Below are 25,924 nucleotides of genomic sequence, written 5' to 3' on the forward strand. Positions count from 1 at the left end.
TGAGTAGGAAAGCAGCCGAAGGCCCTGGAATTACGGCCACCAATTGTTTTGAGCATAGAATTGGGCCGTAGACCTGAAGAACAACCAGGCGCGGTCGCCAAAACGGCGAATACCGCGGTGAAATGGAGCCCGCTAGTCTCGAGTATAACATTCCTACCCATTTCCACGGTCCCGCTATCAACGCAGAGTCTTACACAAGTTCTCGTGTCGTTCGCTCTCCAGCCGAGGGGACGGTCTGACACCCTCAAAACCCTGGATCCTCGTAGAAAATTCTGTTCGATCGCAGGAATGGATGCATTGGTATCTGGTCTATCTCATCGAGGTGCCGCTTAAGTCTTTACTGTCGCTGTGACTTCCCAGCACGGGATTGGGTGACCGTTGCGCATCTTTACCCCGCATACTCCCTTGACCCGGCTCAGCCTGTGGCCTGGCGCTGGGCCCGTGATCTGGAGATAGCGAGGCCGGAAAGCACGACAACAAATGTAGCCCGTGGTGTTCCTTAGCTGGGTATCTGCACAAATCCCATCACTAGCTAGCAGCCCACTCGAGCGCTTCCCGCACGACTGCTCTCATCGCGCTTGTCATGTCCCACCCACCCACCTCTTCCTCAGTAGCCCAACAGCTCTCTGAATGCTCTTCTGGACTGAGGGTGACCTCCCTGCCGGAGACCGACACAATGTAATTAAGTTGAATAGCGCTCTTGGAAACAAGGACTTCTCGGCCAGCGTCGTCGACCACGGTTTTCTCAGTCATGTAAATCATCGGCTTTAGCTCAGCGAGAATGTCGGTGACGTCTAGGCCCGTTTCCTCCTCCACTTCGCGAGCTAGAGCGTGTCCGAGGGTCGCGTCGCCTGGGTCGACTTTTCCACTGGGCAGCTCGAAGACGTTGGGAAAGTAGGACTCGTGGGCTGCCCTCTTCAAGAGAAGGGATCTGGATAGGAGCGCGGTCATTGGCGATAGACTAATCTGTTATAAGCGGTGTGGTGTCGGGAGGCATCTGCTAGATTACGATCTGAGTTTGGCCCGATGTGGTAGGTATAGCAGTAAAGGTGCTGTTCAAGAATTCTCTTTATTGGAATATCGACGGATCTTCAAGACTGCATGTCATACCCGTTTGGGATGGTCGGAGAGAAGTAATCGCCGAGTTGTACTGACTTGGGAGGAACCAGTCATGTTTTCGTGAACGCTGGCTGAGCGAGGGGTGGCAAAGCCAGGGCTTATCGCGGGTATTTGCAGACTTACATTGTACTAAGTACTCGCAGTCGAGACTTGAGCCCAGGTCTGAGCCTTGATGCTTGAATCCGAGATGTCAAACGTTCCGGTGCACATGATTCAGAGATCGGCTGTCCACCACGGTGTTACTCAGACACCCGAGAATCGATATCAATAAACGCTCGGGGTGATGTGACATCTCACTCGCTATCTGCTGCAGCAGTCGCGTACAGGATAGCATCTGTCTAGCGAAACCCACTATCTCTCCTTTCCCATTCGAATGTGCAGTAATTCAGAGGCTGAGCTCTTCCCAAAGCTCCCCCTCACACAGACGGGAGTGGAGCAAAACGGTTCTAGAGGGATGAAGGGAGTTGTGGACTTCTAGTAGTTCGACTCACCCAAGTTATGGAGCAGGGCACACACGGAACAGCCTGGGTTTGCGATTGTGGTTTCCAAAAATTGCACAAAATATCTCGATCAACCTTAGACGTATCCGACTAAAAGCGCGCCCGGGATGCCTTTCTTGCCTAGATGGTCCAAGCAATTTGCCGAGTGTCGGAAAGACGGCTGCAAAGGTAGATTCTTCCTGGGTCGAGCTGTCAGTGGCAAAAACAGGGGCGGCAGTCCGCATCTCTGCTTGATGCCAAATCTCGGCTCAACTTTCCGGGATTGCTCATGACATACAACCTTTGAACAGCTGACAGAGTTGGAGTGGTGCGTGCGTGATCGATCTAGAAGGAGCGTAAGAAACACTGCCCGACACGATGGGTGCCATGAGCACGAGCACGTCCCCGAACGAACCGGTGGCGACGAGTCAATCCTTGAAAGGGGGAAATCAACACGAATCCTGGGTACTCTGGCCTCCTACTCGCAGAAAATCTCCGGGCAGACGAGGCGCACATGGCGAGCCGATCTCGCCTGTTTAGGACCGCCCGCATAAGCCCTGGCAGCCTGGGGCACTTGGCGAACAGGCCCTACGACGCCCCCGGGGACCAATCCAGGGCTGTGGATGGCACCATCTGACATCAAACAAAAGAGCGAGGCTTGTGGTGGCTGTTTCAGATCTGAAAGCACGCAACAGTCGAGGACTTGTACCCGTACTCGTACTCGCCAACAACCAGGACCGACGCACTCAGACGCGTGCTTGTTGATGATTTGCGAGTGAGGACGAGTACGAGTAGTAGAATATAAATTGTTGGCGTGATATGTGTTCCGTACGGTCTCGAACCTCTTCAACATGGAATATGTCCACAGAGGGAAGACTCACTCCACTTGCAAGCATGGCTCTGATATCGATATACTCGTAACAACGTGGACAATGGGGGCAGACAGGCACACAGACCGTCTACTCGTATTTGCACCATCCATGACTTTTCTGGGGCTGTTGACGAAGCCCGAACTCCGTGCGCACAGTGTACGTACTTTTTGCAAGGCTAGGGTCGATGTGGCTTGGTTGATGGCGTCCTAGTGGAAATTAGCCGACCTCCAGACCGCAATTCTCCTCAAACACCTTGTCGACGTGTTGCTTGCGCCCTGGAATGGCGAGTTCTGATTTCCCCATCATTACTCACCTTCCCACTGTTTCGGCCATGCCGGAAAATGGAAACGCAGCTGGGCGTCGTAGCTCATCCGTCCCGAAAGACGCGGTACCGGGGTCCAATGCCCAAGATAGCTGCTGCAACCAGGTATGGGAAGGCCACAGGTCACACCATGTCGTTGTACATGGCTTTCCACTGCCACGAATTCTAACTCTATATTGTGTACCTACAGTCCTAGTTGACAAACTCTATCTGAGCAAAACCGATACTCACGTTCTCGCTCATCACACTGGAACGAAATCGATTGCGTTCGTCCCTACGAGAAGCTCCGTTGTGTAGCTCCGCCAGGTGCCAATGGGCATGCCTCAGCAAGCCACATCTGGGTCCTTTTGAAACCCGACATCTATCCAGCCGCATGGGTGGACTAAAGCAAACTATAGTAGTAACACACCCACTCGACGACGCAATGGCCAGGCTTCGATGCTCCATCACACCAATGACGGACCTTCGATAATCGAAATCGATATCGGCCGCATGGTGAAAACGGCCATGGTCGACGGTGGCTGTCGTGACAATTTCGGCACCTGTTTAGTTCGCAGCACGTTCCTCTGGAACCAATAGCCGAACAAGCATTGCGCCATCTGGCCGCGTTGATACTGCATTCATCTCGAGGCCGTCGCGGAATCTAGGCGAATTTCCATTGGGAAAGTTCTCCAGCCAGCCTTGCAGGGGACCGGGAAGCTCACGACTGGGGGTCTTCTTTCCACGTTGGCAAAGCTCCTCGACTTGTGGAGGGGGACATCGGAGTCCGCGAACAGCCATGGACAGCCCACGTCCTGGTCCACGGCGATGGCTGTCTTAATAAACCATGGCTGCTGGACGCGACAACGACGTGACGTCCATCAGACCTCCTCTGCCTCCTCTGTCCAACCGCCATTGTCAAGATGTCGTCCATCAGAGACACGCCGGCGGGCCAGTTTCTGCGCCTGATCGGGTTCAAGTCATGGCTGTACTATCCGGAGGAAGTCACCGGGTTCGAATTACCCAACTTGCCATTTGTCTCGGAAGAAATCCTCCCTCCCTCGGACGACAGCGCGGGCGAAAAAGACATTGAAAAAAGCCTCCCCAGTGTCTCAATCAGAGTGGCCACTCCCCCGGATGAAGTCTCGAGTGCCATGTCCCAGAAGGCTCTGGCAGAGCCCATTGTGGTCTCCTTCACCGACGACGACAGCGGAAACCCGCGAAACTGGTCTTCGGCAAAGAAGACATGGACTGTCACCCTGATCAATGTCTATACCTTTGTTGTTTACTGCACAGCGTCGATCATCACCCCCACTGCTGGCTTCATCGTGGAGCGGTTCAACGTCTCGGTTGTCGTTGCCAGCCTTGGTCTGTCCATGTATGTTGTTGGCTGTAAGTTACTACCTCTCCAATCCTTGTCCTTGAGAACGCATTGTTGATCGTTGTTGCAGACGGAACTGGCCCGATGTTCTTCTCGCCTCTCAGTGAAGTCCCAAGCATAGGGCGGAACCCGCCGTACCTGTACTCCTTCATTGCATTCTTCCTCGTCTCCATCGGCCTAGCATTCGTCAACAACTTCCCGGGTCTGATCATCCTCCGCTTCCTTCAAGGCTGGTTCGGCAGTCCCTGTCTGGCCAGCGGTGCCGCCTCTATTGAAGATGTCTACGATATGTACAGTGCGCCTTACGGTTACATCTGGTGGGTGGCCAGCATGTACTGCGGCCCTGCCTTCGGCCCCTTGTTGGCCGGCTACGCCGTCTCAGACAATTGGCGGTGGCCGCTCTATCAAGTGGTGATCATGGGCGCCGTGGTCCTCGTCGTCCTCCCCTTCCTGCCCGAGACATCGCCGCAGACCATCCTTCTCAACCGAGCCAGGCGCCTCCGAAAGGCCACCGGCAACAACGCGTACAAAGCCCCCTGCGAGCTGAAACCTCTTGCCTTCGGCAAGATGCTGCACGAGGCACTCAACAAGCCTCTGGAGATCACCGTCAAGGACCCGGCCATTCTGTACGCCTGTGTCTACGGCTCGATCGTCTACGCCACCTACTATTCCTTCTTCGAGGCCTTCCCCCTGGTCTATCTCGGCATCTACCGCATGTCCCTGGGCGGCATGGGACTCGTCTTCACCTCCCTGACCGTCGGCTGCATCTGCGGCCTGACAATCTACTACCTCTACATCACGTACTACTTCATCCCGCGAGCCCGCGCGCACCACGAGGAGAAGGGCGAGCCCGTCGCCCAAGAGCAGTGGCTGCTCCCGGGCCTGTTCGGCGTGTGGGGCCCGCCGGTCGGCCTGCTGCTGTTCGCGTGGACGGCGCGCGCGGGCGTGCACTGGATGGTGCCGACGCTGGGCATCGGCGTCTTCGCGTTCTCGACCTTCTTCATCTTCCAGGCCCTGATCTGCTACGTGCCGCTATCCTACCCGCGCCACGTGGCCAGCCTGTTCGCGGCCAACGACTGCGCCCGCTCCCTGCTGGCGGCCGCCTTCGTCCAGTTCTCGCGCCAGATGTACACGCGCCTGGGCATCGACAAGGGCGTCACCCTCGTGGCCGGCCTGTCCGTCGTCGGCATCTTCGGCATGTACGGCCTGTATTTCTACGGCGCCCGCCTGCGAGCCCGGAGCAAGTTCACCGGTTAATGGGCCTTTCGATCTTCCCTCCTTCCTCGCCTTCCCTCTTTCGGAATATCTGTTCGTTGTCGGTTGGACCTGGCCGGGCAGAACACATGTGGGATTAACAGCATCGGCTTCTTGTCTTTTGTATGGCGAGGCGCTGGTGGTATCAAACTATTTTGCTTTTCCTTGGGGGAACACAGGACCTGTCAAACCAAACTAATCTCGTTCACTTCATCTCTGTTCTAATACTTATTATTGTGGCTAATGTGCCATTACTGGAACGAGGTCTGGATTTGGTCCTGAATTGATTTTTATTACACCCAACCTATCTCCTTGCCTTGCTGTTGTACAACAGGGAGAGTGGAAGAAAGGGGTAACGGAGGAGGGGGATACTATTCTTTAATTTGATTTCGTTGGGAGGGAAAATATGTAATGAGACAACGAGAATACGAGGATCATCAATCATCAATCACATATCATCTCTCATTCCCCCATTATTCGTCATCGTCGTCATCGTCCCGGTTTCACTAAGAGTCGTGGTCGTCATCGCGATATACGTCGTGCCCGTGCATACACCAGCACCCTGAAAATTCCCCCGTGGTTCCTTGTGAAGTGATGAAGCACTGCTTCAACTCACCCATACTCGCTGCTTGAGTCCCTCACAGCTGAAAGAAGTAGATCTATTTGATCCCCTCCACTTCACCCCGTTCCTATGGATATTCTGGTTAGGTGGCTTGCAGCCTTTTGGGCCCTCGCTCAAGCCAGCACAATCTCCCTCCACTCAGGCCCCGGCCCAAACGTCTTTCCTTCCAACACCGAAGTCTTCAGGACATGGCCGATGCCTCTCCGTTCATAGACGGCTTTCTTGGGTAGGTACTCGACCATCATCACCCAGTAAGAGTCCTTCTCAACGACGTTCTGCAGGGTCTTGTCTATCCCCTCGGCTCTCCAGTTTGGTTTGTGATGGCGCTCGGAGAGGAGGAGGAACTCGGAGAAAGGGTATCTGGGCTGTCGTGCTTTCTCCTCTGCTTCGACCAGTCTGTCTGCATCTGCGTCTGTGTTTCCTTGGGTGCCATTGGAGACGTAGTTCTCCGTGTTGGGAATCGCAGGTAGTAAGTCCGGTATGACTTCACCACAATTCGAGCCCGTATTGTCAAGGATGGAGTAGTGGCAGTACGAATCGGAATCTGGCCCTGGGGCGGCAACGGCCATGTGGATGACGATGGTCTGGAAAACCAAGACGGTGTAGGGAATATCTGGCGGGATTTTAGCAACCACGTCTCGTGCAGCCCAGGGTATTTGATCCAGGGGGTGCAGCACAGATCTCTCCCCACGTGCTGTCACGGTATTGTGTATGTCACTCGTGTTTGCTTTCTCTCCATCATGTATGGCGAATTGGTGCCTAATTGTCGATGGATCGTGGACAATTTCAAGCTTACCCCCTTTCTGGGACATCCGCCATTTGATCCAATTGGCATCGGCCAGCCAGTCGAGAATCTCATCCTCGCCACTGAATATTATATCAAATTCACCCCAGATGTGCCAAAAGGACGGGGCCCGCCATCCTGCCCACGACCAGCTCGGAAAATCCGACCTACGGCGCACGTCTGAAGACAGCTCTGGGTTGTCCCCTCGATTTTGAAAGATCATAGCCACAGGGAGAATCTTAGCGGGTAGGCCTTCGATCATTTCCGTCGTTGCGGCATCGGCAACTCGCTCAAGGATGCCAGACATGGCATTCAATGCGTCACTGTTCATAGTAATTTTGCGTTTTTGGAATTCCTCCAGAGCACTGAAGAGGAAGTCGTAAGGTGCCAAGGCAAACTCCATGTCGTCCATACTCTCTCGCGCAAACGCGATGTAATCGGTTCCCGTTTCGCGGTAAAGTCGAGGATGAGTCTGAAGCACAATGTCTTTACACAGATCTTCGGCCCATACGCTCTCCCGGCAGCGGAAGAATACTTGTTCGTCGACAAAATTCATTGTTCGGCGTGAGAGATGTTGTTCTTGGAGTCTGTGTCGATGGTGGTCAGTATCAGTTTAATAAGGAGCTGCATTGTAAGAATGATTGCAGGAATGATCTTACGTCCAACCGCGCGTCGACCACACTGATGACTTCAGGTGGGCATCTAGCGGCACCACCCTAATCAGACTTGTGTTGGGCTTTATATATTGGACCATCTGGCTTGGGTTACGGGATCTCCCAACACCTGGAAGACCATCATTGGCACTGGAACCATTGGCGGCGACTATGGTGAAATATGCTTTCTCAAATATCATGTCCATATTTTTGATGCTCTTGCGAAGCTCTTCGAAATCATCTTGAAAGAGGCACAGTGAGTCAAACCAAAAATACCGTAGCTCGAGATTCCTGACAACCTCTATCGCATCGCGGATGGTTTGGGGAAAGCTGTGCGCTCGAAGTCGGATTGAGTCGGGAGTCATCCACATCTCCAGCTCGTGTTTGACAAGCCGAGGAGGAGTTGCTCCTCCCCACACATAGCTCAGGGCAACGTATTTCTCCGTCCATGGGATTTCCGTCAGACACATTTCTTGAACATCGACAACGCGAAGGCGAAGGGGGAGATTTCGGCCATGTGTTCTGCTCCCTATGGCTGTGGACGGGCAGACTTTATGCAATTGCGAGCAAAGCTCTAACCAGGATTTCATACGTTGGTAGTCGATGCCTTCGGAATCCACGACTCTTCCTGCCTCAGGATCTCGGTTATAATCGTTTGCGAGGAATGTCAGCATTTCCAGCAACTTGCCCACGTAATAAAAAGCTGGGTCACCAGCCTTGCGGTAGCGAAGCCTGATAGTTAAACATCTGGTATCACAAGAAGCCCAATACGTCGAGTCCGGCGGCCCCCTATCGTTAGAGCAGCTTTCTAGCACGGCGAGGGTGAATCTGCAGGAGGGGCAATATTCTCTGGCCACAATTGTTTCGAATGATCCGATTTCGAGTATATGGAATAAACGGCCATCGAGGAAGGTCTGGCCCAGAGCCTCTTCAATCGCGTCGAATGGATGGAGAGACGGGCTAAACTGCAGAACGGCCAGGAATCGGCAGAATTCCGAGTCGCAGAGTTGGTCAAGACTACCCTTGGCACTCTGTTGTTGAGGATTGTCCATTGAGATCAGGAAGCGAGAAGGGAGGTTTGCTTTGAGTGTTTCGGCTGTGATGGCGGGAATGACCATGCGAGGATATAGCGGGTAGATCATAGATCCTGCGGGCCAAGAGTCAGCATTGCTCCTACTGTACGGATCGCTGCGTCGGTGACCGCATTCCACGACTCCAAATGCCGCGCGTCCCTTGTACAGTCGGTACGGCCGTTTCCCGTCGAATATGCCTTATATACAACACCCAATAACCCCTGATGGACAGAGGCTACTCTTCCAGCTGCAGTCGCCAGCTCTGCGGTTTGATTGCTGAAGCCAGAGACAGCCCCGTTATTCGCTGCTTGGCTAACAATTACAATGACTTCCAAGATATGGCGACGCCTCTCAACGTTCTTTTCCAACCAGCCTCGAGCTGCCTGGGTGAGAGGAGGCGGCATCATTTTGTTCCTGTTAACAATCCTCTTCACAGCGACAGCTATTGCGTACTCGAACTCAAATATTGAGACAGTATCACCGTCTCACTATGCTGTGATTAAGTCCAATTTCGCCGATCCATGCCTGCTGAGTGTGGACGGCATGTTCTATGCGTTTGCAACGCGACCAGATCCTTCGTTACATGTTCAAGTTGCCAGTGCGAAGGATATATCGGGTTGGACATTGCATGAGGGATATGATGCCATGCCGATCCTACCGAAATGGGCTCTACAAGAAGGCGATGCTGCGGTGTGGGCGCCAGAGGTTGTGCAACGGGTAAGTGAGCATCATTCCAATGGTGTGGTGACTTGAGACCTGGCTTGCCTGCCAGGAGCGCTACCGAACTCCCGCGGTTTATCGCTGCTCCTGGAAAGCTCTCTCGGTCGTTATCTTGCTAACGGTCTGAGCGTAAGCCTGACGGGAGCTTTGTTCTCTACTTCTCGGCATCATGGCATGCCAACAGTCGTTTCCACTGTGTCGGCGCTGCGACTTCTCCCAATGTCACAGGCCCATACGTCCCAATGGAAGAGCCACTCACCTGTCCCTTCGACCAAGGAGGCGCAATCGATCCAACTTTCATTTACGACCGACGAAAGAACATGTCGTTTGTCGTCTACAAGAACGATGGCAACGCAATTGGCACCGGCGGAGCTTGCAGCAATAGCAACTGGCCTAACACACCCACTTCGTTCCAGTTCAACATCGTCGACAACGAGGACTACACAACGCGCATCGGGAACGATACCTGGACTCCGGTCGGCAATGCCACTTGGATTTTGTTCAGCGAACGTAGCGACGGCCCAAACGTGGAAAGTCCACAGATATTCTACCGGGGCGATGCCAAGGGCAGATTCGCCCTTGACGGAGACCATTCAGCCTACCACCTGATCTACAATGCCGGCTGTTACGCGGATGAGTCTTATCGCATCGAACATATCGTCTGCCGAGCAACTCAACTGAACGCGGTGTCCACGCACTGGACTTCACATGATCCCACATATGTTCCCTTTTTCCGGGATTGCTCGTTTGGCGCCATGCAACCCGAAAGCTATAGATCCTGGGGCCAGGCGTTCCTGGGATTCAAGGACAGGATTGACAACCACCACGACTTGATTTTGAAATCCGGTGTATTCCGGCAGCCTGATGGAGTCGGCGTGCAGCTATATGCACCTGGGGGACCTGCAGTGATTCAGGACGGACGATACATGGCTTTCCACGCAGACATCAGCCGCGATTGGTACGAGGGTAAAGTATGCCCTGCCTGTAGGGTCCGAGCTTTGTTCATCGCCGAATTGGAATATGGTAGTAAAGGCACGGGACTGAGGGTCAAACGACTGATCAAACCGAAATGAGACATCTGTATCCAAGTAGGAGTTTGCTCCTCATGACACGGTTGGCGTAAAGGTGGTAAAACCTCAAGGAATGGACTCAAATGGTGGGAATGAATCAGATATGCGTACGTAAGGCCTGGGTTGAGGCTTCTTAAAGGGGACCATCGATTAATTTTGGGCGTCAGGCTTGCATAGACACCACGCAGGAGTCACACACACACACACACACACACACACACACACACACACACACACACACACACACACACACACACACACACACACACATATATATATGGAGATTGAGAAGAGGATGAATCGATGTCGAGGTCGTGCTTTCGGGACTCTTCAACTCAAGTGCATTGCTATTTGTGTCTTTTGAGTGCTCGACGAGATCTGTATATAGTGTGAGGCCTCGAATAGATTCCCGTCACAGCGCTCTTGGTGTCACTCGAGAGGACAGTAAACAGCCGGTGAGTGACTTCGAGGACATATGCTGACCTTCTAGGGCTGGAATATATTCGGAAATCCTTCGTCCGGGAGAATGAACGTTGCAGAGTTGAGTCTGCCGACCTGGTGACACTGCATTTTTAGCGTCCTCGAACTGTCAAGAGCCGAGGGATACGTGGCTCGCTTCGTGTTCCATGCCAGTCAGTGTGCACTAACCTGCACTGCAATTTTAGCCTTGTTGACCTGATGTTCCCACACGCTCCTCTGACCACCACCCCCAAGTACCCACACCTGGATCCTCAGCCTGATCGTCCTGTTTGCGATTGATCACCAACTACTCTCGCGGCGTCATTGCCCTCTTCTGCTCTAATCATTATTATGAGTCGTCAGAGACGTATGCTGATAGATAAGGCTTTCCAGAAGGCCATTTGGTGAGTGTACCAAGATACTCACATACTGTCTCCATCAGCCGTCAAGGCTCCGTAGCGTGTAGCCTGGTGTAGCGCGCCTACCTCAGGGTCAGTTGCCTACCCAGACAGGGCTTGCGCCTTGATACCTGAGGATGGGCAGTCTTCAGCCCACCGCAGGAGTATCACTCGAAGAACGGATAGCCCCTAAGGGGAACATTTGCAGAGACGGCCTCTCCCGACATCCGACAACAGGTGCTTAGCAACGGATAGTTATACCTGTTAGCGCACTCTGCACTCCGTACTCTTTCTACCAACTACTAGTAGACATCAGCTGGCAGACGAGAACAGTCATTCCGGAAATGCTACTTCGCAGACAAGCAGGACCTGGGGATCAGGCTGAGCAAGGTGCCCGGTTTCGGGCGAGTTCTGAACATCATGTCGACGAGACTAAAAATGCAGTGCTGCCAATGAGGCTTGGGCACTGTCCAATCTGCCGCTGCATTTTTGTTGTCCCTAGAGCTCCCACAAACCAGGTGTGGGGACCAAGAACGAAGATCTCTCAACGCTTGCCTCAACCTGTCTAGAGAGCACACCGCCCTCAGCTATCTGAAGGCACGAAGTGCATGGACGTCCACCTTCAAGGAGGAGGTGCAGAGCATTGTAACGAGACTAGAGCATCGTCATGCCCGACCGAGGACACTAAAAGTGCAGTGCACGAGGCGCTGCAGGAGGCCGCGCACCCTTCAAAACCCCACTGAAAACCTGTTTGATGAAGGTGCCCTGGCTCATCTTCCTACTCGTTGGTCGATGGACACTCGAGGACATTAAAAGTGCAGTGCTTGGTGGCTGCCTTTTTGCGAACGTCGAGTGGCCCTGTACTGTTGATCCAATCAGATCGTGGAGGCTCACAACAACACGCAGAGCCTCACTAACCAGCAGGGACTTGAAGACACTAAAATTGCAGTGAGGGTGAGCAGGCGTCGACTTCGACTTCTCCCATCCGAAATAGAGAAAGGTTGGCAAGGGCTCTGGGGGACTAAAATTACAGTGCAGCAGCACTGCAGCAGTCCAAGTCAAGTAGATGGTGATGGCGAAGAGTCTCGAATTCAGCCTAACTGCCCAAAAATGAGTAACTACCTATCTCCAAACAACTTCTCCTTGACCTCATCGTCGGTTCAGGTGAATCTTCTCATGCCTCGTGCAATCATTTTTCCTAGTGAAAGCCTTGCCACACGTTGCACACGGGAACGGCTTTTGACCGCTGTGCGCCAGTTCATGGTCTCGCAATATAGCCTTGCGGACAAAACTCTTGCCACACTGTCCGCAGCCAAACTTTGCGTGGCTGGGTGTCGCTGGCTTCAATTCCTTGAAGATCTGGGCTTTCATCTCGGCGTCTAGATGGAAGTTGTGCATGTGATTTTCGAGTTCTTTCTTCGTTCCGAATCCCATGTCGGCCACGTCGCAATCTTCTGCCGTGCACTGATATGGTCGATCGTGTCTGCCCACATGCTTGTCTCTCGTTCTCCCATCGGTAAACCCTTCGTGGAAGTAGAAGCAAGTGGTTTTCGAGCATCGGAAAAACTTGGAACCGTAGTATGACTTCAGCCGCTCATGGGCTTCCGCCTGCAAGCCTTTGTCTGTAGAGAGCTCCTCCAGCAACTTCCGAATGCTGGCCATCGCAGTTTTCAGCCTGTCTAAACTGATTTCGTTGCGTTTGTCAAAGTCTCTGGTCCGATGCAGCTCGACGTGATGCCACAATGACTGAAATCCATCTTCGGCGCCTTCAAAATCCGTAAGCAGGCGGCAGACCTCGGGCTTCAGCCTGGCTTTCAGTTGCGACGCTTCGGCCTCAGCGTGACTGCCTCGAAGGTCGTCCGCACACTCCCGAACCATGTTCTCCACTGCTTCACAGAGCTCCTGTACCACAGCTTCGTACGTGTCAGATTGCATCGCGTCGACTTGACTGGCAAATTGACCGAGTATCTTGTCGAAGTGATAGATCCATTTAGCAACTGCATAGTCCGCAAAAGCATAGGACCCGTTGAGTACGTTTTCCACCTTGACATCTCCGTCAAAGTGGGGGAAAGCGAGGTATTCCAGACACAAGCTCGCAAATCTGGATTCCACGGCCAGAAGGTCGACATGCTTCGTCACCGTGATAAATCTAACCACCAGAATTAGATCAAACCGAGATAGAATATAATGGTAATACAAAGGTTATGCCAGGAAGTCTCGAGTATACCAATCCTGCTAAACGTACCTCTTGGCGGTGCTATGCACGAGAATTACGCGGTCCCTATGTACAGTGACCAATGGCCCGCACAGGTCCTGGGCTGTCTCTCGGATGCGACCTTCCTGGAAATCTACTTCCTGCTCGTCGACTGATATTGCCATCGCACCTTGAATTTCGTGCCACTTGAGCGGTCGAGCTGCGCAAGTCATCCACCCTAGAAATTGTTGCACAAAATCCCACTCGTGGTCCTGAAGTCGCAGCTTGATGCGTTCAATGATGCGATCGTACCTGTCAAAATTCTACAGTCAGCAGAGAGACAAAACGCCTTTGAAGGATGTAGATGTCTGCTGCCAATGGTGAACAGCATCCTTCTACGAACCACAAAGCATCGGAATGGTTGATACCCACGCTTCTTCCAACTTCTTCGGAAAATGCTCCGCTTCAACTTCACGCTTAAATTGTCTGAGGTTGACTTGAGAAAGAAGGTGTTCTAGCACCAGTTTGGCGAATAGAAATTGGCCTTTCGAACTCAGCAGGTCAGTCCCATCAGCAGGAGAAGATCCCTACCTGCTGCATTGCGGGATGTATGCTCCGCTAATAGGTTTGATGCCTCGACACTGAGTGTAAACTTTTCCTGAATTTTGGCTATACGTGCTTGCACAAATGTTCGTATGTCCTGGCTGTTGTCTTCGCGTTTGAGTGCAAACTCTTCCGCCGATGATAACCATCTCCTTATATCAGGCTCCTCCTGACTGACAATGAGGACGCGTAGCTTTGAGGGGTTCCTGCCGTCAATTCGGGTGACTAAGGACGTAAGAAACGACAATATCGACTTTCGTTCCTCGGGCCGGCATTCATCCAAACCATCGAGAACGATGTACTGGCGCTCGCCCTCTTCGCAAACGGTCTCGAACAGATTCTTTGCGGTCTTATCGAATGTCAGGACAGCTTCGCCTCTCTGAAGCCGCTGTTCATTAAAGTAAGGGACAAGAACCGGATACCAATATATCTGTTGAGCAAGAAGACCTTTCAAGATTGAAACACAATTGGTGGTACCAATGTCATCATGTCTGCAATAAAAGTAGGCTGTTTTGCTTTGCTGCTGCTTTAGGCAAGCTTCGATAATGATCGATGCCAGGATGGTTTTCCCTGAGCCAATTCAGTTGACGTCTACCGGGGAGCGGTGACTGCCTCACCTGAACCTGGAATGCCATGCATCCACAGAATTGAAGACCGGGGGAGGTCGTCTGTGAGCCAGCTAGAGACCTTTTCATTCTGTGTGATCCAGAGTCCCGTCTGAGCATAGTCTTCACGGTCTCTCAAAGCCAATTCGTGGGAGTCGCTAGTATTGTTCCCCGCGATCCAGTCGCGTATCCCGGACAGCCGCTCGGCCTGACGACTTTCTTCCCTGCTCTTAAGCGAATCTCCTGCCTTTCGCACTTGCTGCTCTAGATTCTGAATTTCATTAAGTAAATCTGTGTGATGTGCTTCGTGCTGGCGCGCCTGGAGCAGGTTGAACTGTGATTCAATCAATCGTCGGTGCCGATCAAGGTTGCGAAGGATCCCGTCAAACTTTGTCTTGAAGTCACCCCATGCGGATGGAAAAAGCTGTCGCCAGCCTCGAAAAAGTCAGTGGGGGGACAAACTGGGATAGTGCGCTATTACTCACCCGAACGATTGAGAAAGCGAAGTGCGGGCTGATGAAATTCAAGAATGTCCTTGTACATCATGGCAAGCACCCTCTGCATCTCAGGATGCTGCTGGAAAAGTGACAGATATTGCTCGAGCAGAGGTAACGCTTCACCAATTTGCTCGTATGCCTCCAAAATCTTATCGAGAGAATTTGCCCACGCGCTGGATACCTGAAGGATGAACTTTAGGGGGCCCCAGACAAAAGCGACGAAATCACTAGTATTGGTGAAGACTTCGATGATATTGCCAAACTGTTTCATCGCGTCCAAGAAGCCCCGAATGCGAGTCAAGTTGCGTAGTTCCCGCTTTGCTTCCTGACGTTTCTGGATCTCATTTATGGCATCCTTAACGTCATTTAGGGATGTACACTTGAAGCTTCGCAACTGCTCCTCGTTTAGACGATTTTTGAACTTCGTCAGCTCGGCTTGGAAAAGATGAGATGCAGCTGAAGTGCCGGGCGTAGCAGCAGCCATTGTGCACCAAGAAGGAGGGTATGGGAAATAAAGATATTGACCAGATCGATTGTATTTTCACGGCTTCCTGGCCGTTCCCTGATCAGGGCCCCTAATCCGTCCAAACCAAAGCGCAGGATGTCGAGGGAAGTCAAGGATTCGGCAAAGGATGGCATGTACGGATTGCTGCCTCGAGCACAAGCATTTGCAGTATTTGATCGATCTAGGAGAGATAATCCATAGTTGTAAGGATCATGTTGAGCTGAACCACGATCAGGCTGAGGGTCGACATTGAGCGAGGCGCAGGCGCAGGCGCCGGAAGGCAGACTGCCATGCAGGAGAAGGCGTCCACGGTGGGGCTGAGTGCGCCAACACCATGGCCGCATACTGTGCAACCTCATCACCACCCTGGGGGTTCTCGAGGCTGATATGGCTGATTTTCTCGGTGCATAGATGTGTTAAAGCGAATGCAGCAGCCCTCACAGCCGTTGATGCGAGAAGTGTTGTTGTGCTCAGGAGAGAGCTCGGCCCAGGCGCCCCGGCAGAATGACATCATCCAAACGAACGGCAGACTGCCTCGATTACTTCGAATATCACGACGACTGCGACGACACCTTCTCGTCTCAGCCGTATTCCTCACAGCAGTCGCAGAGCTTCGATGACGGCTCGGAGCTACAACTGGATGTCGGTGGTCGTGATTGGAACCATGTCTGGAACGAGTTGATCGGAGATCCAAACTGCGAGTCTGCCATTGGCAATGTGGAAGAAGGAGACCCTCAAACACACCTCTTGTTTCCCGACATCCACAATGTGCAGGACGACATCGAATCCTGGTTCGCAAAAGACTGGGGGATGGCTTCTTTTGGGGACGGAGATGATCTACGCTTAGACCTGGAAGACACGGTCGGTCAGCCGCAAAATGACTTCAACCGTTGCTATGGCATGGTCAGTGACTACCTGCTCAGCAGACGCCCCCTCTCTAAAGCCCAAAGAGAATTCGCTCTGAAAGTGCTGGGCTGATATTTCCCATGCAGATTTACCGCGCAAAAGCTAGGCTTCAAGGGACCATGTCAGAGGTGTCGAGATGTCTAAGGGAAAATGTGCCTCGCGCTCTCACACACTTTATCCTGGACATCATTTGCGCTGACGACGAGCTTTGCGTCTGCATTCCAGATGGCATGAGGATTGCAACTCTCAACCTCCACCTGACCGAATCATTGCTGGAGCACGTCAAAGCCCAAAAGGTCCGTCTTGAAGCCCTGATCCGCCGAAGGACGATATTCGAGTAAGTCTCTGGCTGGTGCCCACGAAGAATGCAGCCTCAAGCTACGGATAATGAGTGACAACGGCTTTATTGCCTTGCCGACTCTAATTCTCATTCGTCCATGATATCGACGTGGCTGTCCCTCCTTTTACTGGAGCACTTTGCAGCAAATGTACGATCCAGGACTGACTCATTCAGTGATATTGGGCAGGCTACAAGAGCGAGGGAGGCATTTGCATACTTCAACATCAACGTCTATGGGACTGAAGAGTCACAAAGCTCTATTGGCCACGACTTCTCTGTCAAGAAAATATGGCTACAACGGCCTGATTGGGTGAGCCCAAATTCGACGTACGACAATCCGCATGTTCTGAAGTTGGCCACGGCTCAGCAGCAGAGCCAGTGGGAGATACCTGATCAGCTTGAGCAGACCACGAGAACCTGGGGGTTTAAGGATTCCGTTGACCAGATGTACTCAATGCTCACGCGTGATTCGCATCTCAAAGGGTTGGCTGGTGATGCTCGTCTTCGCACCCCACTTCTTCAGCACCAGGAGAAGGCCCTGGATTTCATGATACAACGGGAGACAGGCCCTGTTCCAGAACAGTTTCAACTTTGGCAGGCCACTACCGTGGAATCGGAGCTCTGGTATCGCCACAAAATCACAGGGACAAAATCTCGGACGTTGCCAGCAGAAGCCGGCGGCGGCATTTTGGCCGACGAGATGGGCATGGGGAAGACCTACTCGATGTTGGCTGTGATCGTCCGAACACTGGATGAGGCAACAAGGTGGTCCGAACGCCCGGATGTGCACGTTGTCGAAGAAATCCTCCCGACCAAAAGACCTTCCAGGGCGACATTGGTCGTTGTCTCATCCCCGCTGTTACTACCTACTTGGGAAAAGGAGATCCGGAATCGTGTCGGTATAGAATTGAAGATCTTGAAATATCACGGCAGGACAAGAACCAACGACCCCAGAGTCATAGCTGATAATGACATCGTCCTGACAACCTACCATACAATCGTGGCAGACAAGCACAGATCGAATCCTGCCACCGGGGTCGCTTGGTATCGCATTGTTCTGGACGAGGCACACTTCGTACGCAGGCATTCCACCTTTCTCCACAAAGGAGTGGCCGAACTTGACGCAAAGTTCCGCTGGTGCCTGACCGGAACGCCTATCCAGAATACTCTGGACGATATCGGCTCACTGTTCGCTTTCATCAAGATATACCCATTTGACAGACTGGGCGTCTTTCGCAAACATATCACGGCCCCGTTTGGCGATGGGGGGATCCGACGCCGGGAGGGGCAGCGGAATCTTGTCCAACTGTTCGACTCAATCGGTATCCGACGCACGAAGGACCATCTCAATCTGGCTCTCCCGGTGGAAACGATAAACACGATCCAGTTGTCACCCGAAGAGCGGGCGCAGTACGAAAAGACAAAGGAGGACATGAAACGGGCATTGCCGCATCTTGTAGGCGCATCCGAGAGCCGGAGCAGATTCAGCATGTTCCAAGCCCAGCTGCAACTACGCCTCCTCTGCAACCATGGGACCTTCCAACATCAGTTCCACTGGGCCAAAAGCAGGAACACTCGTGACGCTCGAGAAGATGCGCTCAACTCTGCCGGCACCGACGGCGAGGTCAAGTGTTCGGCTTGCGAACAGACCGTGCACGCTGTCCTCACGAACCGACCCTCCGGCCTGTCCGACAAGTGCGCACATATCCTGTGCTCCGAGTGCAAGGAAGGTACAGGCGACAGCTGCCCGGTGTGCGAAGCGACGCTCCGACCCCTCAAATACCAACGTCCCACGGAAATAGGGATCCCCCAGTCCCGTCTGCACCAAGGCGACCTGCGCTCCGAAGGCTACTCGTCGAAAATGGTCGCCCTGGCCAAGGACCTGCGGGGCGCCGCCGCTGTGGGCGACAAGAGCATCGTCTTCTCGTGCTGGACGACGACGCTGGACCTGATCGGCCAGCACCTGAAAGTGTGCGGGGTCACGTTCGAGCGCATCGACGGCGAGCACTCGGTCGAGCACCGTCAGGACGTGCTCGCGCGGTTCGAGGCCGACCCGCTCGTCCCCGTGCTGATCATGACCACGGGCGTGGGCGCGTTCGGCCTGAGCATCATCGCCGCCAACCGCGTTTTCCTCGTCGAGCCGCAGTGGAACCCCAGCGTCGAGGCCCAGGCCATCGGGCGCACCATCCGCATCGGCCAGCAAAAGGCCGTGCTGGTCACGCGCTACGTCGTCGAGAACTCGGTCGAAGAGGACATCCGGCAGCTGCAGCGGCGCAAGCAGGGCATCGCCAAGATGACCAGCAAGGACATGGAGCTGGCTGACACGTACATCAAGCCCGAGTATCCCGCGTTCAATTGAGCCTCGGACGTGCGCCGGCAGCAGAAGATAATAGAATGAAAGACATATAGCTGAATGACTACCCGAAAGTAATGATCATGTAGGAAGAATCAATGTCTGTTATGTACTCATCATCCATCCCTCTCTTGTCTCGATATTCCAACTCCCACAATATGTACACTGGACATTCCACTATACATCCACGTTACTCCCTCCAGGCTGGCGAGCGTCGAATCTGTACACGAAGAAGGGAATACTGGGAACTCAAATCCCCAGCCGCAAAAACTGCCAGATTGGGATACTGGTAATGTAGAGCCTGTTATCTCTCCTTTTCCTTCGTTGGGAGCCACGGCCCTCTTCTTTCGAGGCTTTGTACAACATCCTCTGCCCGGCTCCAAGTTCATTTGTGCAAAACGGGTAAACTGCCTTCGTTTTCAAGAACATCCCCCCCCTTAAAAGATAAGTATCATGGAAAGAAACATGTGCTGGGTGAAAACGAGTAAAAACTCGATGCAAAGATAGGAACAGAAGGATGCCGCTCACTGGCAGCAGGCATGGCCACCAGAACACATTCGATGAAAGCGACTCCCGAGTGTGGAGGCAAGATTCTCAAACAGACGGGTAAAAGATTTCTCTCAGAGCAAACACCCCAGTGGACGGCTTGCCGATATGCTCACGCGACTTGATCGATGCCCAGCAGAAGCAACCTGTTGATTCGACAAGAGTCGCCCACATTCGTTGGTCTGGTCCCCCAACATGACTTGGTAACCAAAGTGCCTCCGGTCCCGCTCGCTCCAGGTTTCCACTTGTCATTACAAAGTCAGAACAATGGAGTGTTGAGTCGAGGCTGGTTGATGGTGTGGCAAACTCTCACGGCGACACTCGGGGAATGACGAAGGCGATGGTCGACTGGTACCATATCTGGGAGGAAAGCCCCCCTTTACAGGCAGCCTTTGCCATGGATGGAAGCCCACGTCGACTTACTCAGTCTTTCTCAGGCCTGGGGCGGGTACATCGTAATTTTCTCGATTTTCAACGGCGACTAAGTTTGTGTCCACTGTAATCCGTGTAGCCGGTCACTGCGACTGCCGATAGAGACCCCGACTGCCGAAGTCTCTGCTTAGAAGGAAAATCTTTTGCTCTCTGGGGCTCTGCTCCTTCGGTACTCCATTAAGCAGGAAGCAGACCGGACGCTGTGGAGTTCAGGCAGACTCGGCGGTGCGCGTTTCACCATCTTTTTTAGACAAAAGGTCCCATATGCGTTCACTGAGCCATCAGCTTCTGGTCCTGTGACCATCTTGCGAAAATCAAAAAATGAATGCAAGGAGACTTCTATGGTCGCAAGAAATCATCGACACCCAACTCCTTTTTGCAGTTCGTTATTCTGCGGGGGTGACCGGCGCCCTGAAGGTTGCAGTCCATAAGGATTTGGTCTGGTTGAGATATTTTGTCTCGACGCTTTTCAAGTAGCTCGCCACGCAACCGCATCCTTGATCTTGGTTGTCCAAGAAGATCGGCTGAAGTACTATTCAAACCTTCTTGTAGGAATGGGGCAGCAACTGTGGGTTGCTAGTCTGTCCCGGCAGGACAATGGTAAGAGGGTCGTGTCGCTCTATATCGGCTTTATGCCGTTCTCTGACTTCTAGGTCGCCCCTGTTCTGCTCGATAGTGCAGATATGGGGTTGCGGTTACGCAAGCGATTGCTCCTTGCAGCCATTATCCCTTGCTCTGCATTGAGATTGGTGATTGATTCCCTGGCATGCAAGTTGATGCTCTGTACCACGGAAGGCGGAGACAAATCCGAGCCATACATTAAGTTGAGACAAACAATCACTGTACGTGGAGCCAGTGAGTGAGTCGACCAACTTTCTTTTAGCAATGGGCCGCCCAGTAGACCGAGTCGCACCACCCCCTGGAATAGGCAGTCAATGCCTCAACCCGGTTTCGATTGTCGTCTTTGCATCAATCACATCGGCTTGCGAAAACACCCTCGCTTGGGATATCTTGCCATTGTCGATGACTGCATTTGTTATCCCTCATTGGGATCGAGACTGCGACCGTGAACTCTTGTTGATTTGAGACCAAAATTTACTCTTCTCTGGACTGAATGCCAAGGCACGGCTATCGAGCAATCGAAGTCTTGCGAGTGCTCAGCCATCCGGCGATCCGATCCTCGAGGCCAGGAGAGAGTCGAACCACAGTTCATAGGATGAGGTCAGTTGCAAGTTATGCTACGGTAGTCGGTGTATCGCTCGGCAGTCGGACGGGCTCTAGGCGGGATGCCAACGACTGTGCAGCCCGACAATCGAAGTATCGGGTGGCAAAGTCGCATTTCGGAGCGGTAGTCGGCCCTCGATGTGATTCGCCTAGAGCGCAAGGCTCTGGTATTGACGGATGGCTCTTGTTGTAATGGTGCTGTAAATGACCGTATCCTTGTCAGATATCCCTTCGGACTGTCGGCTAGGACATTTCGAAGGTGAGAGGACACCCGAAGCCTTGCAGGATGATGGGACCATGGCCGCGCAGGGAGGGGCGAGCCCAGCAAAGTCATATTCCGAGCGCTTGGAATGCCGGTGTGTCGTTTCCACAAATACTGGCGGATTCTTTGTCTGCTTTCGAGAGACACAATTCTTTCTTCTTCCACTGGCAAGCCATTTCAGGACCCGTTTCTCAAGTCGTTGATCTCTTCTCAAGCCACCTGTTTTGCTCGCTTCATTTCAGTGATGGCTCCCATCAATGATGATAGCAGCGTCTCGAGTGAATCGAAAGAGCAGGACCATCCAGCACAGGTCGACCTCGCAGTCAAGGAACCGCAACGAACAACAGTTGCGACACGGCTGAAACAACATTTGATAGGCCATGTCGAAGTCAACCTTCTCGCCGAGACCGAACTCCTAATCCTCACCTTCTGTACGGGAATGCAAGACGCAACGACCTTCCCAGACTACCATTGCTTCGCCTCGAACCAGACGGGCAACACGGTCATGCTCGCAATGGCAATCCTCCTCCCAGATCTGACTGGCAAGTTATTCAAGACGGAAAACATCGGGGTCGCCCTGGGTTTCTTCCTCGCCGCAGGATGGATAACAGGTCAACTGGGTCACATTATTGGGCCGCGATCTCGTCTTTGGATCGTATTTTGCAACTTGATCCAGACCATACTCGTCTTCATAGCGGCTGCGATTCAATACGCCTATGGCATTGAGCTGGAAGGCACAAAAACCATGGTGGTCATCGGCTTGCTGGCCTTTGCCGCCGGCAGTCAGGTCGTCCTATCGAGAGCGTTGGCAATAACTGAAATCAGCACGGCAATGGCGACAGCGGCATGGGTTGATCTGCTAATCGACCCTCGTTTGTTTGCGGCAAAGAATCGCCCTCGGAATCGTCGAGCGAGCTTTCTTGCTGCCCTTGTGGCCGGAGCCTTCTTTGGCGCAGGCATATATCGCGGCATAGGCCCGGCAACCTCGGTCTTGTTTTCAGCAGTTGGGAAACTCATAGTGACCCTCATGTTCTTACTCAACAAAGCAGAAAAGGCGCCGAAGCCCATAGGTATCGTATGAGGGTCATACATACGTCAAGTTGCCGTGACTTGGCTTTGAGCTGGCGGCGTTACAAGAGTAACATGTTGACGTTATTGTTAGCGAAGGCGCTGGTTGATTTTGTGGGTATAAGAAGCAAGCTGGTGTCGACTGTGGTGAAATTAGATCGAAGAAAATATTGGCTAGAAGTATTCATCGTCAAGATCCTGAGAAAATCCATATGTTTCTAACGTTTCGGGCCATCCCATCCAAGGATTAAAGGCGAGACGCATGCCGTCCAGCCACTGGCTCTGATCTTCTTGGGCGTAATTTGTCGGCTCATTGCTTCCGCTTTCAATGATTCCATCAGGCTGTTTAGACTGTGCCGCTTGGGTTGCTCCAGGGACACTCTGAGAGCGGAGGATTTGAGGATTGGGTTTGGCATTCATAGTATTTCTTAGCTGGCGTTGGCGTTGCGGTCTCAAGGAGCCGGTCGAATTGCCGTTGGAATTATGGTCTCGCGGTGGTGCAGGACTGGTCACTTCATTGCTGTCGTCAACAAAATCTGCTCGGCCTATCAGACTATGAATTGCCAGGCGCTGTCTGGTCCTCGCTTCATCTGCAAGTCTGGATAAATGGTCCTCCAATACTTCTTCGGGCTGAGGTAGTTGTATACCGGCGTTGGTGTTCTGCGACGAATGGCGAGCGATGAGCATCTCGAGTTCCCTCTTCATTGGCTCGACTACAGGAGAGGTACGGAAGAACCTGTTCATGATAGACTGACAAAAACGAGCCTTTTCCAGAGCGGCAGGCATACTCAGACTTTGGGTGACGACATCTGTTTGAGCGCTAAAGAGGATGATCCGAGCGCTATGGTATGCGCATATTGCAGTGTCAAAGTCAATTGTCAAAACCTTACATTGCTCTGAGAAAGCTGCAAAGATCTGGACGATTGACAGAGCGTGGTTCAAACACAGAGTACGCCGTCGAAGGATGTCTTCACGATTGATGCCTTCCATGGCCGAGGGAGGAGCGGCCTCGCGGTACCCTGTCAAAAAAATTCGGTACAGGTCAGTATATGCTTGGTGCCAGCATTCGTGCACCATGAGGATTCTAGCCGGTCTTTCACAGTATGAGAATATTTTGGGGTTGTATCGATCAGAGTCGGCAAGGCTTCGGTATAGGTGCTGCAACTCATCTTCAAATCGCCGCACTGTATGCATGAGCTCCCCAGGTGGGACCACCGAGGATGCAAGCCGGCGCGTCAGTCTGGATCAGTCAGCGTAGAACGGCGAAATCACGGCTTACGGCATACCTCATGATGTCTGTTCTTATGGCTGCAAGTCTTATACATGCAGCATACGTGCCAATGCGCTCGGGCCTGTCGAAAGAGGTCGCCCTCAATGGGGCTGTTTCCACTGGTGCATCCTGCTCAAATGCCGTTTCTGGACATGGAAGTTGAAGGAAGACATTCTCTGGCGGACACGTTTCGAATTCTCGCAGTCCCACAGAGAAGTTGCCATCGAGGGCGAAACATGACCACATTAATCGTCGACGGACTTCTTGAGCCAGGAAGCGCAGTTCTGGGCGTTCGTAGTTCAACCGAAGGGCGACGGCAGACCGACCAGCCAATGCAGCAAGCATAAAAGCCCTCGAGAAGTGGCCGACTTCCACCCTGTATCGCACAATCAAGATGAGAGCCTGGAGTCGTGAGGTGGAAGGACTTTCCAAGTTTTGCAACAAGAAATCTTCGGCTTTCTGGGCCCATTGGGCACTCAATTCCCGCGCGTACGGCTCAATCTTGAGACGCTGAGTGGTTACGGCACAGATTGCAAATGTCAAACAGTCTTCAATCGCCCCTTCATGGCATCTTTGCATCACCGATCGTTTGTGCAAGAATGCATACCACGGCAGGGCGTATATGTGCTGGAAATAAGCCTCGATTAAAGAAATGATTTCCTGGCGGTCTGGCAAAGCGCCTTCGTTCGACAGAGGGGTTTGGCTGGCTTCGTTAGCCGACTGCTCCAACTGGGCTGGGAATTGCAGTTGACTCTCAGGGCGCTGCGACACGGCAGGTGATGGTAAGCTAGAAGTTTGTGGCGTCCGGTGCGGCCGCTTGAGGGCGGGATAGACACAAGGTCGATTCCTTCGAAGACAGTTGGAACACGCAGGAGACTCCCCGCCACATCGGATTTTTTGAGAACGACATTCTGTGCAGGCGCGAATCCCGCGTCGTCGCTCCAGCTGAACGAGTGATTGGTCGCCTGATGGCGAATCGCCCGAAACACCAGCGTCTCTCGGTTGAAATGAACAGTCAAACCTCAAGCGTTCGCAGTTGCGACAACAGTTGGGACGCCCGTCGCAACGCACCTGTTCGTATCAGTCCAGTCGCTGGCTAAAACCCACACTGCTTAGAGCGGTTCGTTCTCCGCTTACCTTCCGAGCGCGACATTGCATACAAGTGGTCTTGGACTTTCTCGAAGTCGGCGCCATTTCATCCATCTTGTGTCGCACTCGTCTCAGCAGGAATTGTTGCCGGCGAAGCAGACAACATCATGCGAGACTATGAATATTATCGAAGAACGAACCAGAGAGTGATGTTTCGGTCGGACGGGCCACGGCGCTTTTTGTTGAACAAAGGTCACAGAGGTGTGATTGGAAGACCCGATTTTTGAGAAGTTTGAGCCCGCAGCAGCTTTGGGAGTTATGATTCTCCGTAGACACGGCAGAGTATCTCTCCACGAAATGCACATCACTATCTTCAACTTCCCAATTTCATCTGGCGCAGGTGCTCATCATCTACGCCATTAAGACGTGCTTGCTGACTATGGCCGTTTATTCCATCGCGTCTTGGACGCGACATCCACTGCAGAACCAGAGCCTAAAACCACGGCTGACCAGACAAACCCCCTTAGCAATGATCGGCTCAGTCCACCCCGAGCACTGTCTATAGCAACTTTCGATTCCTTTGTCTCATTGCTCGTGTGTTGCTATTGCAGTCCTCGATAACTAATTTCAGATCAAGGGCCGATGTCTCTTCTCTCCTCGCGCTTGTCTCATGGCATCAGTCCTGAGTGAGGAATCTTTCCTATCCCACCGCGCCCTCGTCAGCCTGTCCTCACCACGGCGAAGACCTGTTGCACCTGAACCTTGTCCTGTTCCACCAAATGAAGCCGGGCCAGGAGCTAGGACAAGACAATCAGGTTAAGCCTCTAGAGAGGCAGTTGCACAAG

At 52.8% G+C, this 25,924-nt stretch overlaps 7 protein-coding genes across 8 annotated transcripts; 3 read left to right on the forward strand and 4 right to left on the reverse strand.

Annotated features, from left to right (window-relative positions):
• Positions 1-528: 528 nt before the first annotated feature.
• PV07_02059 (uncharacterized protein) lies at positions 529-1,190 on the reverse strand (the record flags this gene model as incomplete). The annotated part of the gene is made up of 1 exon (XM_016388648.1): positions 529-1,190. Exon 1 carries the CDS (start codon positions 949-951, stop codon positions 529-531), a length of 423 nt encoding a protein of 140 aa, XP_016255576.1. The 5' UTR covers positions 952-1,190.
• Positions 1,191-3,694: 2,504 nt separating this feature from the next.
• On the forward strand, positions 3,695-5,691 carry PV07_02060 (uncharacterized protein; the record flags this gene model as incomplete). The annotated part of the gene is made up of 2 exons (XM_016388649.1): positions 3,695-4,163; positions 4,223-5,691. The coding sequence occupies 2 exons, from the start codon at positions 3,695-3,697 to the stop codon at positions 5,407-5,409; spliced, it is 1,656 nt and encodes a 551-aa protein (XP_016255577.1). The 3' UTR covers positions 5,410-5,691.
• A 450-nt stretch (positions 5,692-6,141) lies between these two features.
• On the reverse strand, positions 6,142-8,583 carry PV07_02061 (uncharacterized protein; the record flags this gene model as incomplete). Its single annotated transcript, XM_016388650.1, has 2 exons — positions 6,142-7,399; positions 7,472-8,583. 2 exons carry the CDS (start codon positions 8,581-8,583, stop codon positions 6,142-6,144), a joined length of 2,370 nt encoding a protein of 789 aa, XP_016255578.1.
• A 3,686-nt stretch (positions 8,584-12,269) lies between these two features.
• On the reverse strand, positions 12,270-16,032 carry PV07_02062 (uncharacterized protein). The gene is made up of 6 exons (XM_016388651.1): positions 15,073-16,032; positions 14,600-15,022; positions 13,971-14,552; positions 13,812-13,923; positions 13,431-13,691; positions 12,270-13,334 (listed from the first exon to the last, which is right to left on the reverse strand). Exons 1-6 carry the CDS (start codon positions 15,566-15,568, stop codon positions 12,335-12,337), a joined length of 2,874 nt encoding a protein of 957 aa, XP_016255579.1. The 5' UTR covers positions 15,569-16,032; the 3' UTR covers positions 12,270-12,334.
• Positions 15,999-19,271, forward strand: PV07_02063 (the record flags this gene model as incomplete). Of its 2 annotated transcripts, XM_016388652.1 has the most annotated exons (3): positions 15,999-16,492; positions 16,582-16,832; positions 17,010-19,271. In XM_016388652.1, exons 1-3 carry the CDS (start codon positions 16,094-16,096, stop codon positions 19,192-19,194), a joined length of 2,835 nt encoding a protein of 944 aa, XP_016255580.1. In that variant the 5' UTR covers positions 15,999-16,093. The 2 variants fall into 2 exon arrangements, with proteins under 2 accessions (XP_016255580.1, XP_016255581.1); XM_016388653.1 differs by having other exon boundaries at positions 16,582-19,194.
• PV07_02064 (uncharacterized protein) lies at positions 19,226-25,316 on the reverse strand. The gene is made up of 3 exons (XM_016388654.1): positions 25,128-25,316; positions 24,007-25,061; positions 19,226-23,960 (listed from the first exon to the last, which is right to left on the reverse strand). Exons 1-3 carry the CDS (start codon positions 25,191-25,193, stop codon positions 22,895-22,897), a joined length of 2,187 nt encoding a protein of 728 aa, XP_016255582.1. The 5' UTR covers positions 25,194-25,316; the 3' UTR covers positions 19,226-22,894.
• Positions 21,705-22,973, forward strand: PV07_02065 (uncharacterized protein). The gene has a single exon (XM_016388655.1). The coding sequence runs from the start codon at positions 21,741-21,743 to the stop codon at positions 22,731-22,733; it is 993 nt and encodes a 330-aa protein (XP_016255583.1). The 5' UTR covers positions 21,705-21,740; the 3' UTR covers positions 22,734-22,973.
• Positions 25,317-25,924: the final 608 nt, after the last annotated feature.

Source organism: Cladophialophora immunda (genome assembly GCF_000835495.1).
Source record: "Cladophialophora immunda strain CBS 83496 unplaced genomic scaffold supercont1.1, whole genome shotgun sequence".
NCBI classification, from domain to species: domain Eukaryota; kingdom Fungi; phylum Ascomycota; class Eurotiomycetes; order Chaetothyriales; family Herpotrichiellaceae; genus Cladophialophora; species Cladophialophora immunda.

Excerpts from the sequence above, each read along its gene's own strand:
- PV07_02062 (XM_016388651.1), bottom strand. The coding sequence starts at position 15,568 with ATGGCTGCTGCTACGCCCGGCACTTCAGCTGCATCTCATCTTTTCCAA. Across the intron at positions 13,924-13,970 it reads TACATCCCGCAATGCAGCAG|GCCAATTTCTATTCGCCAAA; the intron begins GTAGGGATCTTC and ends TGAGTTCGAAAG. Across the intron at positions 13,692-13,811 it reads CCGAAGAAGTTGGAAGAAGC|GTACGATCGCATCATTGAAC; the intron begins GTGGGTATCAAC and ends GAATTTTGACAG.
- PV07_02065 (XM_016388655.1), top strand. The coding sequence starts at position 21,741 with ATGCCGGTGTGTCGTTTCCACAAATACTGGCGGATTCTTTGTCTGCTT.
- PV07_02064 (XM_016388654.1), bottom strand. The coding sequence starts at position 25,193 with ATGGATGAAATGGCGCCGACTTCGAGAAAGTCCAAGACCACTTGTATG. Across the intron at positions 25,062-25,127 it reads TGCAATGTCGCGCTCGGAAG|GTGCGTTGCGACGGGCGTCC; the intron begins GTAAGCGGAGAA and ends TGATACGAACAG. Across the intron at positions 23,961-24,006 it reads ATAAGAACAGACATCATGAG|ACTGACGCGCCGGCTTGCAT; the intron begins GTATGCCGTAAG and ends TGACTGATCCAG.